Genomic DNA, 19,000 nt, shown 5'->3' with positions numbered 1-19,000 from the left:
TCCAGGAACAGCCAAACCAAGGGTTGTTAGTGTGAGCAATCAGAATTAGGAACTATACATTCTAGTAGGACACGGAGACCAACTGATCCATTTTTGATTCCCCATGAGAATAAGGTTTGAAGAAACGTCCTTAAACAGATCGGAGTTTTCTGTCTTTCTAATAACGTCGATGTCATCATTTTTCAGAAGCCTGTAAAACTCCCGATCGGAGGGTCCAGCCCCAGCCGAGTACGAACCCCCATACCAGGGCGGAGGGAGAGGGACACACTCATGACGTGAGGGGGGGTCGAGACAACCGAGGATATAGTGACAATAACCATAATACTATCCCCCAGCTGGATAAGAAAGACATCACAATCATAAACACAGGCACAAGGCGGACCTGTTCACTGTGTGTAACTCTTCTATGTGTGCTTGTGACACTGTTGTCATCGCTAAGGTGACATGACCGTCAAGGACCATGACATCATGACATCATGACATTGTGCTCAAGAGGCCCTCCAAGGTCCCTATTCGGGGCACTTGCTGGGTGATCGTTGTCAGAAATCTGTTTCAACATTCCTATCGAGCGAACAGATATGTGATATTATCCGTTTTGTATTCATGTCATAAAGATTATACTGAATCGGGCACTGGCAATCCCACAACGAAAGAAGTGATTCCACATCTGGACGTTGCTCAAGGCGTAGCGCGACCTTCTAGGATAGAGGCGTGCTTTTCTAAAAGGGTACAAACACTGTCCTGTTGGAATCACAAGAAAATAGACACAAGTTCAGTCTGAAGCAACTACCCAAATGCTTTATGATGTGTGTGAGAAAGAAGTCTGCATTGGATTTCAGTGAGCAAACATTCATTATGGCTAACGTCATAAACAAACGTCTTAAATAAACGTCATAACCAGTACGATAGTACAGATGAGCGTTTCTACAAGAATGAAAGTTGCTGTGTTGGGCGATCGCCATATTGGCTATACATAATTATGTTTAAGAGGAACTTATGTGCAGACGTGTATCATATTATTACCCAGACAATAACTAGCCCAGGGGACTACCGAGCCAATCTTGGTGCGCATGCGCCGGGTGTAAATGACGTCACGTGTTTCCGCTTCTCATTCACCCAGCACGCACATTCGGTTAGAGGAAGCTGTTATTACAAAATGGCAAGTTGGTGTTGAGTCTTTCTTTGTTACAGCTGTCTGTTCACGCAGAAGGATTCGTTTCGGCACGCTGCTACAATGACGGCATACTATTCTAAGAGAATCGGACATATCCCCAGACGATCCAAGTGCTCTTTCATCATCATCATCATCATCACCATCATCCTAATCATCATCATCATCATCATCTTTATCATGACGTCATTTTAAGATGCCAATTTCATTATGACGGCTATATGCGAGTTGAGATATGATATCGATACTGTTTGGTGTTTGTGATGCAGAGGAATAGTATATAGATCTGGACAACACGGCTGTTCGCAGTGTACGTGTTTCCAAAGACGTTGTTAATGGTTGAATATTTATTTGTTATAGTTACATGTGTTTTTTTCAAAAGAGTATTCACGGTGACTGGATACCACAAACACTTACTATGTATATGAATGACTAACGAGACACGGTGTTTTGAATGAATGGATATCAACTATTTTGCTATGTATACACTCTGCCAAATTAGGAACATACAATCATACAATCATTTGTTTCCTGCGCCATGGCGCTATTTTCTTGTATATCACTCCGCGACAGAGCCTATTATGGTGTAGAGCTGTGATTAGTCACTTCCTACAATCGTCCGAGATGCGCATGTTTCACCCGGGCTCCAAATGGATCCCATCTGGATCCACCCTGGCTCCACTCCCGGGCGATAACGACACTGTGTACGTGCCTTCCCCATTTCATCAGCTATAAATCGTGTGTCCGTGCGTCCGACCTTCACCTTGAACAACGGGGTCTGACCTTGGTCAGACAATTCAGTTTTTCTTCGATGTCATGTCCAACAAAAGGGCACAGGGTTTCCTGCTTTTACCAAAGCAAATTTCATTAATCTCCATCGTGGCCATGTTTATTTGGTGGATAATCATTGATTTTGTCATGTTTATTGTTAATATTGAACACATGTTTATATGACGTAATATTCAGTGATTTAGTAATTAACTTGTTTGCTATGGAATTGGTTATTTCAATTATTTATCCTGCAGTGTATGTGATCAATATACAATCTTGCAAGATGAAAATAATATTACACCACCCACAATGAAATTAATATATTTGCTTGTAATTCTGTCTATTTTACGGCCAATATATTGCAAACAATTCTACTTAATATTAATTATTTACATTAAAAGAACTTTTAGAAATTGTTAAATTCTTTAAAATGAAGAATATACTTGATGCGAACGTTTGAATACGTATCCGTTTCTGCCACATTCAAAATTATTCAACACATTCATCAACAGTGTTAAGACTAAACTATTTTTGTTTTTGTTAAACCCGTATCGGGTCACACTTGATTAATGTCGGCCTGTCGGTTCTCTACCTGGATGCTCTCCCTTTGTTGAAGGTCACCCAGTGTAGGGGCAGACAACTCTGGTGTAGGTGTTTGGTTCTGTGGCCCTTGTCTGTCGGTTGTGCTTTGCTGGTTCGAACCTGGCAGTGTTACACACACGTGATTTGATGCTGTACGTATCGATAATGTACACAGAGTTTTTAATCTGCTGTAAGATACTGGATCAGTTTTGTAAAATCATGGACGAAATTATGTACAGTGGATGTATAAAGTATATCTCGCAATAAAATATGTATAAAATATGACTCATCGTTGCTTTTATATATGTACATTATCTATGTAAAATATATCTTAAAGTTATTATATTTTTTGCAATTCTAAACAGATAAAACAATTACATTTAGAAAGTAGGACATTGTCTCTTCTGAAATGCTAGTTTATCATGTAATATAATGATAACAGTGTTATCTCTGCAGCCAACCTATCCGATCAATTTGGTATCACGATCAGATAAGATTCCAAACGAGATCACCAGGCAGGAACTAAATTTAACCTCCAAACATCGATTCAATGTCTGCTTTTTTCAATAAACTATTGACGAAGGATGCCAATAAGTTTAGATATAGATTTTCCGATGTGTGGCGCATTATGTCGACAAACATGACTGCCAAAACATTTGGCGCTATGTGACACTATATTCAAATGGGGTTTCTAAAGTTACTTCTGAACATTATTTTAAGTTTGACATCATAGATAAAGACATTTACCCTCGTGTGTTTACGTGTCGTAAATATCAAATATTAGGAATAGAAAATATATATCTCCATTTTTTTTATTTATGCAATTTTTATTCCTGGTATATGACTTCATGATACGGAAACACACTCAACTAATAACCTCTATATACCTGAACCTCGTTATGCAGGACGTTACCGTTCCTAGTAAAAACGTCCGGAAAAACACCTTTAGTACCGACTAACGGAGTAATAAGATTCTGTACAAGTTCCTAACAGTGATTGTCCATAAAAGCGGGGGTCCACATTAACGGGGTCAAAACTAAGAGTAGTTTGTGTATATTTGGGAAGTCGTCTTGTCTATCGACACCAAGCGAAAGTTGAATGTTTGTATTAGCCATCCGGAAAAGGGAAGATTCCGTATTAACGGGGTCCAGACTAACAGAGGTTCTTGTTTAGTCATGTTGGTCGTGTTCTTTCTGATAACAAATCCCGAGGAAGAAAGTTTAATATTCAAATTTTGTCATCAATTTTGCATGCTAAGTAAGGAAATATTATCTACGACATAAACTGTGCCTGTAATTTGAAGATAAAACGTCCATGACACTCCCTGAGGCGACATTCTGATGTTGGCGGACTTGGCTGTACATCTTGTACCGCGATAAAAAGTAATCGATAACCGGCTATGCCATCCACTGTAACAGCAGGTGCCGTATGTTAGGCGATGAGGCAGTTCACATCGAGGTATTGAACGTTCCGAAAAGTGGTCGACTTCAACATTTGTTTTATGCATCATGGTGCATTGTCTTCTGTGTAGTGTGTTGAGTATAATAGCGTTACTGCAGCCGTTCTGGCCCTGCCTGCAATTCCCCTCCAAGATCTACAGCGTGTAATTCGGTTCAAGGTGTTTGGATGTGAGAATGAAAACCTACTTCAAAAGGACGTGGTCAAAGGAGTCGCCATCCGCAGAGTTGCTCCCCTTAGTTGTCAGGATCCGCTGATGACTGCTCTGAATCCAAGGTCCGCTCCGATGATGGTATTTGTCTGTCAGCATCCTCAATGGATTTCCCAGATGTGTAATAGCCCTGCATCACTTCAGCTAGACTAACGCGTAGTCTTTGATATTTTATAATTTTGATAGAAACAAACAACTCCATGTGAGTTGAATGAGCCCCGTGAGAACCTGTGTAAAATCTAGACTTGCTTCATTTAGGGGTATAGCAGTGGAGTGAGAGATTTGCTGAAGGGGACATAATAAGGTTAGGGAAGTGTGAGAGAGACTACGCTTCAGACTGGCCTCGTCCGTTTGATGGGTGGACTAGGGGTAAGAGTGTTCGCTCGTGACGCCACAAGTGGTGATCGATTCCCTATATTGTGTGGATTGCTATTTTGTGTGTTCCTTATTGTGATGTTGTGTACAATAACACAAAACACACGCACGCGATTAGTGTATACAAACAATATGGATTTTGTATCGTCTTTGAGGAGTGACTCGGGGTGGTTCCGTTGTATATACTGGTGTAACATGTCTGTATGCATGCAGAATATTGGATGTGGAAACAGCCTATGATGACCGGTACATGGATGGAGTTAAGAAATCACCCCAGATAATTTAGGTCCCATCCTCGACTGTATGGGGAATCATATTGTATGTACGGATTAATTGTATTTACGAGTGTATCAAAATATATTGGAAAACATCATGTGGACTGACTAAAATAACAGGGATCACCCTTGATAATAGAGGTCTCATCCTCAGTTGTATAGGGCATTGTATCTCCATCTCGCTGTGCGGAGTTGCGTTCCTTTGGCGTCCCAGAATCCGATGGTCGTGTTTCAGTCCAGATGCGCACTGATTATGTTCCTTGGTTTGACCAAGTGGGTTTTACCGAAAGGTATATATGTCACAGAGAGAGAGAGAGAGAGAGAGAGAGAGAGAGAGAGAGAGAGAGAGAGAGAGAGAGAGAGAGAGAGAGAGAGAGAGAGAGATTAATCAACTCAGACACAGCCGTGTATGCTAATTCCTAGCCGATCAGTCCTTGTGTGTCTACTTGTACATGATGTCCGGACTAACCAGGTTCTATAGTGCTAGCCCACTGAGGTACCATGCCACAGTTTGACATGAATACCCAACCCAGACACAGCATCCTGACTCCGAGCCGACAAATCCTTGTCTTATCCCCTTAATTTCGAGTGCTAGGCAGGGTAACAACAAGCATCATTTTACCTTTCTTTTACCCATCCGCTCCCTGGGCAGACACTAAACTACTGATGCGGCCCGCCAATTTCAAAGATAAATAAACGCTTCGGTGCCTTCTCACAAGAATATTTTTGGGAATAGATATCTAATTTTGAACTTTTGAGTCGGGTGAACGTACCAACATTGATGTTCAGCACATCTGCTTTAGACTGGGAAGCATCACGTTCAAGTTCCCCGTAGCGTACAAACATTAATGAATGTATTAAAAACAAACAAATATTGATTCTAAAAACGAATTAACCTCCTGGGTAGAATGTTTTAGAGAACTGTCAATATGCCCATGAGAACTTCAAAACATCCTCTTCGTGCTATAATGTTTTAGAATTACAAAAAAAAAGCTTTTAAATGTTCGTCGTATAGCAGTAATACATTCAATCTAATAGTCTGCACTCAAAATATCCTCGGCACCTCGGTCTTAATTCTAGACAGCTCTTACCCTTGTACTCAGTTGAACCCTTGTATAGATGCCTTGCTGATAAGCCTAGATGTTGTGTAAGGTATATTCCCAGTGCCATTCAAGTAAATAGCCTGTTTGCTCAACAGCTGATGACTGGGTAAATAATGAAAGGAATAGCATAGACTGCACAATGTGGATATATTTGCTCAGTATTCTTCAATACTGTCCGTGTGCGACCTTTTAACATTGCTATTAACAACTAGGTTTAAATGGGCCGAGGCGGTTTTCTCGATAGATTGCGATTGCGGAAGTAATTTTCCAAATGAATAGAATTAAACAGCGCCAAGTACCAGAACACTGACTCTCATTAGCCGTAGATAGAATGTCGTATACATTTCAGCTTAACGGTACTTAATTATAACATTGTTTTTTAGGAGAGTATCTTGGATTGGGTAGCATCATGTCGGAAATGGACTGATGGCGAAACCCATTCAGGTTGCCGTCACACGTTGAAGGCCTATGTTTGATTTCCACATGGCTAAGATTTGTTAAATCTATTCTTGGTTTAATTAAGGTGTAAAATCTAACCCTCACTTACTCCACGCTCACTCCGGATAATCTACACGCCTGGTCGCTTGCATCCATTAACACATGCCTTCCTCCTGAACATGTCACGTGTTTCGTCAAGGGAGATAATTAGCATAATCTGCTGGCACGACAATAAGATGGCGTCACGCTTGTTCCCGCTTTGTCAGTGTGCTGTATTAAACAGAACTTTTAACACCCTCATTACTCGAGGGACGGGCATTTATGCGTGCTAAATCTGTGAATGATTCCCCGCAATATGTCGAAGGGCTATTTCCTAAGCACCAGAAAGGAACAAAGGGAGTGATTCATAGAATTACAACAACTGCTCTTTCCTACTTCAATAAACTCAATCCATTATCTGTAGGACTAATCAAGCTGTATCGTCACCTAGCCATGAAACTAGCTCGGCCGTAACGCGGAGAATCCGGTCTCTTTAGCAAGCCCCCCATCAACCCCCCCTACACCTCCTCAAGCGCTGCTCAGTTGAACGCCCCAATCTCCACTCGACATCAAACAGGGCAGTTGGATGTAATATTACAGGGTATGGCTGCTAATTGTCGTGCTCAGTTGTGTGACGGTGAGATTTTCTGCCTGATTGTTATCTTAACCGTTGAACCTTCACGTGTGTGATGAACTGCGCAACTCAATTATGCAACGTATAGAATGAACCAGTCGAGCATTAAAGTAAATCGTGCACATGGGTAAAACTGACGTTTTAGCTTAAATGAGAGACGGGGAACTTGCATGGGTCGGTAACTAATATGAATTCACCACCGGAACGATCGTCTCAAGTTTGTTATTATCTTTCGAATCAAGATATATAGATATGGAGATTCCAGATCAAATCATGGAGATTCCTGATCAAATCATGAAGAATCAGTATCAGGCCGTAGAGATTCAGGATCAGGCCATGGAGGTTCAGGATCAAACCGTATAGAATCAGGATCAAACCGTAACCGTTCCGGATCAGACCATGGCTATTCCTGATCAAACCATGGAGGCTCAGCATCAGACCGTGGAGATTCCGGATAAAACCGTAGAGGTTCAGGACCAAACCGTAGAGGTTCAGGATTAAACCGTAGAGGTTCAGGACCAAACCGTATAGGTTCAGGATTAAACCGTAGAGGTTCAGGACCAAACCGTATAGGTTCAGGATCAGGCCGTAGAGGTTCAGGACCAAACCGTAGAGGTTCAGGATCAAACCATAGAGGTTCAGGATCAGACCAATGGAGGTTCAGGATCAGACCATGGAGGTTCAGGATCAAACCGCATAGATCCAGGATCAAACCGTAGAGGTTCGGGATCAAACCGTATAGATCCAGGATCAAACCGTAGAGCTTCAGGATCAGGCCGTAGAGGTTACAGATCAGACTGTGGAGATTCCGGATCAGACCATGGAGGTTCAGGATCAAACCGTAGAGGTTCAGGATCAAACCGTATAGATCCAGGATCAAACCGTATAGATCCAGGATCAAACCGTAGAGGTTCAAGATCAAACCGTATATATCCAGGATCAAACCGTAGGGGTTCGGGATCAAACCGTATAGATCCAGGATCAGACCATGGAGGTTCCAGATAAAACCGCGATGATTCCGGATAAAACACTGGAATTCAAGATCAAACCATGGAGATTCAGGATCAGACCATGGAGATTCAGGATCAAACTGTGGATATTCCGGATAAAACCGTGGAGATTCCGAATAAAACCTTGGAGAATCAGGATCAAACCGTGCAGATTCCGGATCAAACCGTAGAGGACTTGTGAAGATCCGGGGTAGAATCGGTCTTCAGCAACCCATGCTTGCCGTGAAAGGCGACTATGCTTTTCGAAAAAGGCGACTTACGGGATCGGGTGGTCAGGCTCGCTGACTTGGTTGATGCATGTCATTGATCCCAATAGCGTGGATCGATGCTCATGATGTCAATCACTGGATTGTCTGGTCCAGACTCGATTATTTACAGACCGCCGTCATATAGCTGGAATATTGCTGAGTGCGTTGTTAAACAACAAACAAACAAACAAACCAATGAAAACGTAGAGATTCCGGATCAAGATATATATCCTAAGAATAAGCCCGTTGTAAAAGCCGACGAAAATGGTGGCTGGGTGGACAAAACGTGTTGTGATGCTGTCCGTGTCCCCTCGAAACCCATGACCAGGATTCATTTTTGCTCATTTTATCAACCACTGGTTTGGCAGGACCATACTCGACTATCATTACGCCCTACATGGATACAGTGTGTGAAGCCTATTGCTAGTGTCCCCATGCTGTGATACTGCCGGCGTCTCTGGCTGTGATATTGCTCGTGTCCCCTGTCGTGATATTGCCGGTGTCATCTGTCGTGATATTGCTTGGATATTGCTAAAGAAGGCGTAAAACCCAACCCATTGGTATGATATACTTGGAATGGTGCTCATATCTGCATTAAACAATATTCACTCACCCACTCCTCATATGGAACAAAGTCTGATGCAAGTTCATTCACTTCTATGACCTGTGAGCTTGACATGTTTCAGTTTGCAAAACGATATTAATCATGATAAACATAAACACGCAACGCACATGCCACGGATGCTTGTGCCGTCCAAAAAACAATTCTGGCATGATAAACTAATCCACTCAATTGCTTAGCAAAAACACGTAATGTAAACATTTTTTAACGTGTAATGTCCCGAGCTACACATGGCATATTCCTATCAAATGTTGAACACTACACTGCCGAAACATTACGGTACGTGGCGTAATATGGTTTGGTTTCCAAACTGACATCTGTTGTCGTAAACATGACGTGTTCAGGTAAATGCCTGTTCATTCAATAGGCTGTCGGAATCGTATACAAACATGAATGCTTCTGCTACGTCGACGTTAACGTAACGCAACTCGCTCGTTATGTTTGCATATCATCTGTTCCACGGAGGACTGTGTTTACACGCGACTGATGGATATCCGATGTCAGGTGATCAATTTAGATCAATTAGAACTGCCAGCAATTCGTGCAGGTAGGATTACCTGTCCCCTTACTGCCACGACGGCAGGTAAATACGCCGTCCACGCAACGACTCCGTCAAGTAGAACGCAACGTTCTGGGGGGCAACTTTCTCCTCAGCGTTAAGGACAACTGAGTAGGATGGTCGGAATTTCAAACACTGAGTGGCTAGGATCTCACAGCGACCGGGCGATGCATTCGTTAATATGAATATCTGTTTGATCAAAGCCCATATTAAGTGTTACGGCAATCGTATAGACATCCTGTACAGAAAGACCGAGACAGAAAAATGTTAATCTTTTCCGTTTTATCTTAAATGGTGTTTATGAGTCAGCGTATTCGTAAGAACACTACAGTCGTTTTGGGTTCCCCTGGTGCACGACCTTTGTAGGAATATGTTTTATTCATGGTTTAAGAGTCTTTTCCCAGTATGGCGTACTCTTTAACAGAACGAGATAATACAAAATACCTTTGGTGGTGGTAGCATTGGACTTTGTTGTACGTGCACACGGTAAACCCCACAGCTTCAGAGACATTCGCGTTTAAACACGATATGAGGGGGAAACCAGTAATTTGCATGAGAAGGGTGAGTCAAACCAAATTTCGAAATAAATTGAAAGCACTAAAGAGATTTCATGGGGATATAGAAAACATTTTTAATAATTTAGTTTTATGTATGGAATAGATGGTACCCGGGTTTATTATTGTTAACGTTGTCAAATTTAGATTGGTCTTGTTTCCTGAATGGCTATTACGTGATGTTTATTTCAGGACTTGCTTCGGAAAGTGTTTTCACAAACTCGGCGTCACGATTTTACGAATTCAATCTGTGCAAGGAATTAAAGGACTATCCAGATGAAATCCTGCTCGGCTATATTTAGTCCGTAGTAAGTGGCAGAGCACGAAGGAGGTATGTGTGGCGTTTGACTGTTAGATGGATACAGCAACTGTCATTAGGAATATAAATCACCCCAACTAGATGAGGCGTCGGACTTTTTCCGCTCAGTGGAGGGACAGGATGGATTCGTGGAGGGAAATGATGGGTTTTCGCTTTGGCAAATGAGTGAGTGAGTTGGATTTTACGCCGCCTTTAGCAATATTCCAGCCACATCACAGCAGGGGACACCATAAATTGGCTTTGGTAAATGAACACAAGGTATCAGGGATGTAGATGTATCAAAAGTACAATGAAATTGAATCCTGGTTTGTCTGCATCTCGTCAATCTAGACACCCTACAGTCCGGCAATTGATGCTAATAAAATGTACGGAAGCGCTTAGCTGACATGTTTGGGAAGTATGTCTTAATCACTTTGGTCGTTTAAGGCCTCGCTCAGCAATAGTCCATCAGGGGTGAATGTTATGACCGTTGGGGCTCCCAGATCCGAAATCAACGAGCCAGACCATCAAATCAACAAGATCGCCTCTCACGAGACCGCCTCCGTGGTGTAGTGGTAGAGCATCCGCCAGGAGAGCGGAAGGTCCGGGGTTCGATCCCAAGCCGCGTCATACCAAACGACGTTAAAAGATGGTACTTGTTGTTACCCTGTCAGGCGCTCGATATAAAGCGGCTAAGACAAGAACTGGTCGGCTCGGAGTCAGTATTCTGTGTCTGAATTAGGTATTCATGTTAAACTGCGGCATGGTATCTCAGTGGACCAGCACTATAAATCGGCATCAGTCAGGACTCACACACACACACACACACACACACACACACACACACACACACACACACACACACACACACACACACACACACACACACACACACACACACACACGTGCATGCACGTCGACATAAAAGTGCAATGATCTTGGACGCGACATTAACCCACATTTTACTTCACCTCACCCCGTTTGAAGAGTAAATTGTTTAAAAACTGATTTCTTTACGACTCTATATTGTACATCTGTAAAGATGTTTGATACAATTATAAAACAACAATGAAGGCGTATCCAATTTGACCTTTACTAATTAGGGATATCTGGTGTCCAGTCAAGTTAATGTACCACCCAGCCTATCCGGAGTGCCCAATTTGAGAACCTTAAGTAACAGATTGCTTGGAGATGTTGTGATACTAATAGTATTCGATATGTCAAAGGTAAAAACAGACGGGGGGCACGGGTGGCCCAGTCTTCTTAGGCGCCGCGATTCACAGTGCAGATTTGCGTCCCTTGGGCACGCCAGAAACCTATGATTGTGGGTTCGATTCCAGTCCGCCCCGATTATGTTTCTAGGTTTGTCAGCACCATACTCGTGCTTTTGGGTTTCACTTGCATCACTTCGGGCTTTCCTCCCACATTAAGCTGAGACGCCATGATATAACTGGAATACTGTTAAAGGCGGCGTTAAACCAAACTCACTCACTCACTAAAGGTAAAAACCCTTAGGGTCACATTACGTATCTCATTTGGCTAGCACTATAAATCGGTATCAGCCCGGACTTGTACAAGCAGCCACGCACACACGTGCATGCACGTCGCTATATAGGTGCAATAAACTTGGACGTGACGTTAAACCCCATTTCACCTCACCTCACCCCACCTCACCTCACCTCACCTCACCTCACCTCACCTCACCCCCCACCACCCACCACCCCGACCCCACAATCACCTCACCTCACCCCACCTCACCTCTCACGATACTCCTAGGTTTCTGGGACTAATTCCAACCTGAAAATCTCAATGGGGCTATGGCAGACACCGCCATAGAGTCACATACCACAGGAACTCACACTTCTTGGAATATCTTAATGGCCGTGACTTTCATAACGATATACGAGATTTTCCCCCAAACCATTGTGAATGGAAATTAATTAAAATGTAATTTTATCCTCGTGCTTTCAGAGATTAATATCATTGGATATGATGACACGCCATCACTGAGCCTGACCACCAGCATCAATTCGGTAGCCTCTTACGACAAATACTAGAGAGCTGGGATTTACTTTTAACCCAAGGCCCTGTTCCACAAAGTGATCATAGCGCCACGAATGTCGTACGTCTATGTTAAAGTATAGCAGTTAGACCGTGTTAGTCCTAAGACTGCAGTGTGGAACGTTAACGGGCCCTGGTCCGGACCTGGGCCCACTTGCACAAAGCGATCTTAGCGCTACGATTATTGTAAGCATATGTTAAAGTATGGGAGTTACGATCATCTTAGCACTAAGATCGCTTTGTGCAAGTGGGCCCTGGTCTGGATTTTTTAATCGACTGTCTGCATCTCGTCAGTGTGGATCAATGACGTCACATGTGATGTGTTCTTGAGCGTCGGTTCACGCAACATAACAGTATGTTCGTTTGTGCATCGAGCCAATCTTATATCTCTTGAATATGAGTAATTCTTCAAATATTTACCAACATGTATGGTATTCGCGTTTCATTTGTCGGTGAGTATGTATCGAAACGTTTCCTGACATGTAAGTCAAATCTTAGTGGCCTAAATGTACGGTTAAACACCGCAGAAGATTAACATAAACGAAACTGCTTTAGGGTTAGGTCAGGTTTAAACACGAGGGAAAAAGCTAGGCCACAATTTCAGTATAATGTGGAATGACGTCACACCGACTGATTCGGTACACGTATATAAAACTCCTAAATTACATCCGCAATTGCGATAACCCAGTTTAAGCAGAAACCAAGCCTGTGATTCAGTCGCTGTTTTACCGTTACTGGGGTAAAGTAGTTTGTTATCAGAATGGAACTAACTAGGAGCTTGAGTGTATACATTGTATCTATGGCCCGTGCATGCATCGTTTGTACTACTTAAAGATTCCACTTACTCAAAACACCGGCTAAACGGTGCACATATTATTAAACTTTTAATCGGTATACGGCATATATCGTAAATGAATATAAAATAATCCTTTGACCATTAATTGGGGTGGGGAGGGGGTGCTTGAAATGGGGTGTAATGTCGCCTTTTAGATTATTACACTTCTATAGCGAGGCGCATGCACGTGTGTATGGCTCCGGACGAATGCAAGTTTTATTGTGCTAGCCCACTGAGATACCATGCCGTAGTTCAACATGAATCCCGCATTCAGACACAGTACGCTTACTCCTAGCTGACCAGTCCATGTTTAAGTTACACTTAATGCCGAGCTCCAAGCCAGAAATCTATTATCGTGAGTGCGAATCCCGGTTCGACCTGATTGTGTTTCGAGGTTGTCACGTACAAATACATATAAATTTGACCGCTTATCTCGGAATTCGAGATAACAAAGTGCATAGCGCTTTTTTCGAACCTTGGTCTCGGTCCCAACTTTGACTTTACTACAGAATTTTGTACCTCGAAGTTAGCATTTGCCACAGGTCTGAGAACTCACAGTCATTATCTTGCGTGTCCAAGGGACGCAACTGTGCAAAGCCCCCACCCCCATCCCCCACTCCCCCACGAGTATCAGAATAGAATGGTGAGGGGAGGTGAAATGGGGTTTAACGTCGCGTGCAATATTATTTGCACTTTTATTAATGATATATACGTGCGTGCGTGCGTGCGTGCGTGTGTCGCAGTTTAACATGAATACCCTAATCAGACACAGTATACGCACTCCGAGCCGGCCAGTCCCTATTTCAGCCTCTTAATACCCAGCGCCAGGCAGGGTAACAACAAGTACCATCTTTTAACGCCTTTTGTATGACGCGACCGGGCAACAGAAAGGAGATATAGCACACATGATAATCGAGGATGCATTTTTAAACGCCGATTTCCTTAACGGTCATTTGAGCCACCAAGCTGCGATGTAACTCGAAAAATACAACTTGATGTAAAAAAACAGCACAAAAGCTACATGATCACAGGTGCTCCTCAGGCTCCATTCATATAGGAGACAGAAACATGACGAGTTTTATAGCTGACCACGTGACGCTATCGGGTTGCTCTCCTTGTATATGACCACGTGATAATGTATCGGATACAGCAATGATCAACGTGTGACGAACTCTTCTGGTCTAATTCCACTGTCTTTCACATCATCAACAGCTTCATCTGTACTACAGTGGTATCGGCGTGAACACATCTGCTAATCAGGAAATTGGTGTGATGCGGTGATGATGTTGCCGTCGTCGTGGGGGACGGCTCAATACAAGTCACCTATTATCTACCAAACAGAATCAAATAACCTTCCGCATCCAGATGTACGCTCCCACAGCCACGTGAAACTGAAGCTTCCCAAGAAGCAAGATACCTTCTAAAGTTGTCCTTCCAGAAAGAATTACGAGAAGAGTCCCGTCGGCATGGATGTCAATCAATATGCTTGTTGTCACTCAAATTATCAATATACATACAAGCAATCATGGAAAATCAACAGATAGAGCGGTTTTGGGGACCAATTCCTATTTACCATTATTAATCATATCTAATACATCAATATGGCGAAGGTCGGTGTCTCCAGTAGTTACCATGCGTCCCATACCCAGGTAATTCCCTGATCGGAAAGGCTTAGAATTACATCCTATCTAACAAGAAACGTATAAATAAATAGATCCGCAATATCTACTAATAGTTTATATGTGCTACTCAATACACAAAGATGCCAAAGCAGAGTCTAGACACAGCTAGGCTTCCCAATCGGTTTAGGAAAGATTTGGGGTCTCCGGGGGGTAACAAAAGTAGATTTCTTCATAATAGCCCAAGAACTGAAGCCCTGATTGGCATCAACACACAGCATGGAGACATCAAGAGGGCCGAGATGTGTGGATGGATTGCCTGCTGTCTCTCTATACCTTAAAGCTACATGTGTTTCATAAGTGCACATGTGTTACGCGTCTATGAGTTGAACGTCCAAATTGCAACAGGAACACCCTTACGCTGTCTTCAGGATAAGGGTTCCAGAATATGATTCTACAAACGTATACATCAACGGTACAGACACATAAAAGACCATAACCCTTTGGCATCGTCAGGACCAGAAGGCTAAGCTTACCGAGCTTATATAGAGTATATTTACATCGTATATTGCTCGATCAAATCGCTGACCAAAATGGATAAAAGAAAAACTTTCAAACCAAACCAGTAATATATCATTTTTCCAAATTTCGTTTATTCTTTTTCTATACACACACAATCGAAAGCAATTCAAAACAACCTAAAGGGGCACGAGTGGCGCCGTCGTCTAATGCGTCGCAATTTCAGAAAGCTACGAACGTTGGTTCAAATCCCAGATTCGCCATAATTGTTTTCTGCATTTGTCAGCACCATGGTCGTGGGTTTCACCAAACACTTGCATTTGTCGGACTTTCTTCCCACATCCAGCTGGCCCATCTGGTATCACTGAAATACTGTTTTCCAAACTCGCACACTCACCCGAAGCAACCCGTACGATCTAAGTCAATCCAATTTAATTCAAAGCCCTCCACATTTGGATCCATCCGTATTCTTGAAAAAGAATTTAATCGACTCCTGGACATTTTTATCAAGCGTTCACTCCAAACACGAACAGTTGCAGTGAGCGTTAATTCCATGTTCTTCGCAAAGCGTTGATGCAGAGCTTTTTCTCCCGTTGACCGTTTTCCAGCGGCGACCTAAAAGAAAACAATCCCCCGTTGACCCTTTGCCATGTGTTTCTAAGTTGCCCACAATGAATCAAGAGGGGCCGGGTCATGACAATACCACTTCTTATGCCACCCTTTTTATTAGTCCAATCTTCCGATTCTATCATGTAAAAGCGTTTTGGATGTAAGATAAAAAAACAAAAGAAACTTTTCACAACGTTTGTCCTGCCTATATATAGCGAAGTGAAACAAAAAATAAACTTTTTACGTTTTATCCTACCTATACGTCGATGTGAAATAAAAAATAAAACCTTTTATATTTTGTCCAATTTATCACTGTATATACACACTGTGAAGGCCTAAGATGGAATCTACCCTTGGAACATGGCGACATTCCCTTTTCGCGAACACCTGGTTTCACCACTGATTTCCAGTAATCCATTCATATAATTTTCACCACTACTTTGTCTTTTACGCCCAAAGGAATCTGTTTCGGAGGATAAAAGAGACTGGTTAGTCTATATTTATTTCATAATATGTCTGAAGATTTGGCATTGCTTGTGAACTAACTATTACGCTTGACTCTAGTTCATCTGAGGCAACTGAGAGCGTCACGCCACATGGCATCAATGGTGGAGAGACCGAACAAGCTCATTCGTGACCAACTCGTGGTATTCCTCTCATGGCCATTTTTGCGACTAGGTTCCGTCTTAGCGCAAACGGGCATACCTAAAACAATTGTCAACTCGTTGCGTAATGGTGCACATATATTTCCCCATATAATATATATTTTGCTGATGCAATTTTAAGGGTATCGGGACGTGCGGAATTATACATTATGATTGAACACATTTAACTGTGTCTTTGGTATATTTTTAGATACAAGACATATGTAAAATCAAAAATTATTTCTGAGGGATTATTTGACAAAGAACTCGAAATCATACGCGCATTCTGATTGGCTTGTCGTATTTTCGCACATAACATTCATCGAGAGGGGGACGAGTCTTCTTGCAGGTTACGGAAAGGGGCGAGTGGTGACGTATGCGAACAAGCTTTAACCATACTCTTTGAGTTCTTGAAGCTTGATCTAGATGGGTCATCGATCTCATAACTGATAGATGGAGTACATTAAGGAGATATACATATTAATATGTTTTCAATGTAGAGCTCGGTTACCGGTACATTTAACCGCGCTTAGATGAATTTCGGAACTGAAATCGCAGCGTGAAGTTTCAAATGTTAAATTAAGAATGACCTTTAGCTGTCCAATCACTTATCACCCCACCATCATATGTTATTGTCTATACGCATTTAAAAAACAAAATATTGCTTCTTTTGAAAAAAATACCGAAACTAAAATCCCCTGTATCATTTCCAAATATATATTGTCACATTTTCATACTGCTGAAACCGTATTGAAGGTAACAGTTACTTAAACCTGCGCTTCCCCCACAATCTGAACCTTTCCTTCGTTAACACCACATTGTCTCTTCCCTCCAAATATGGACCCTAGCTTCTTCTTCTTGGTATATTGAGGCCACTGACAGTCGTAGATCCTCTTTCTTCATGCATATTGAGGTTGCTGACAGGCGTAGATTTTCTTTCTCTGTGCATATTGACGCTACTTTTAAGCGTGGATCTTCTTTCTTCGTGCATATTGAGGTTGCTGACAAGCGTGGATCCTCTTCCTGTGTACATATTGAGGCCACTGACAAGCGTGGATCTTCTTTCTCTCTGCATATTGAGGCCATGGACAGGCGTGGAACTTCTTTCTCTGTACATATTGAGGCCACTGACAAGCGTGGATCTTCTTTCTCCGTGCATCTTGAGGCCACTGACAAGCGTGGATCTTTTTTCTCCGTGCATATTGAGGCCACTGACAAGCGTGGATCTTCTTTCTCTCTGCATATTGAGGCCACTGACAAGCGTGGATCTTCTTTCTCCGTGCATCTTGAGGCCACTGACAATCGTGGCTCTTCTTTCTTCGTGCATATTGAGGTTGCTGACAAGCGTGGATCTTCTTTTTCTCTGCATATTGACGTTGCTGACAAGCGTGGATCCTCTTTCTGTGTGCATATTGAGGCCACTGACAAGCGTGGATCTTCTTTCTCTGTACATATTGAGGTCACTGACAGGCATGGATATTTTTCTCTGTACACTTTGAGGTCGCTGACAGACGTGGAGGTTCTTCCTCAGTATACATTGAGGTCACTGACACACGCAGATCGTCTTCCTCCGTGCATATTGAGGTCGCTGACATGTGTGGAGTTTCTTCTTGTGGGAATAATGAGGTCACTGACAGCTTTGAGCTTCTTTCTCCCTGCATATTGAGTTTGCTGACAGGCGTGGATCTTCTTCCTCTGTACATATTGAGGCCACTGAAAGACGCTAAGCTTCTTCCTCTGAAGACATCCAGCTAGGTCACTGACGCGTGAAGTTTCTTCCTCTGTTAATATTCAGGCCACAGACGTGAATACTTATACACAAATACGAAGTGTAACTTTTTGTGAGGAGACCCTCATTAACGTAAAGGTTATAAGCGCCCCTAAGGCACACAGCAGAAATAGTTTCAATGAGCCGAGAGGACATACTTACGAGACGGGGGATTCAATCATTATGTCGTAATGCCCTCCTACGTTTACTGTCAATATCCTCAAAAATATATTCTTTCATTCTTTCTGTACCATGCCTTCCCACACACATCCCCGCACCTATCTGTTGTCTTATCTCCACAGGCATAAAGAACCAATCTCTCACTTGTATCTGATCTCTACACCCACTTCCCAACGCATTCCACACCAACCTTCACCTGCCTGGTATCTGATCTCTACACCCACTTCCCAACATATTCCACCCCAACCTTTACCTGCCTGGTATCTGATCTCTACACCCACCTCCCAACGTATTCCACCCCAACCTTCACCTGCCTGGTATCTGATCTCTACACCCAACATATTCCACCCCAACCTTTACCTGCCTGGTATCTGATCTCTACACCCACTTCCCAACGTATTCCACCCCAACCTTTAC

The 19,000-nt window shown here is 42.7% G+C and overlaps 1 protein-coding gene across 1 annotated transcript in view; it reads left to right on the top strand.

Moving 5' to 3' along the window:
• The window catches only part of LOC124133202, an 88,164-nt gene extending 85,355 nt beyond the window's left edge, over positions 1-2,809 (top strand). The window contains exon 14 of the mRNA XM_046497491.2: positions 187-2,809. Within this exon, the coding sequence (XP_046353447.1) occupies positions 187-443 (257 nt within the window). The 3' untranslated portion in view covers positions 444-2,809. The remainder of the gene's footprint in view (positions 1-186) is intronic.
• Positions 2,810-19,000: the final 16,191 nt, after the last annotated feature.

Source organism: Haliotis rufescens, unplaced genomic scaffold, assembly GCF_023055435.1.
Source record: "Haliotis rufescens isolate VD_foot unplaced genomic scaffold, xgHalRufe1.0.p SCAF_2, whole genome shotgun sequence".
Taxonomy (NCBI): Eukaryota; Metazoa; Mollusca; class Gastropoda; order Lepetellida; family Haliotidae; genus Haliotis; species Haliotis rufescens.
The sequence above is the reverse complement of the archived record's forward strand: the minus strand, read 5'-3'. Positions and strand labels throughout refer to the sequence as shown.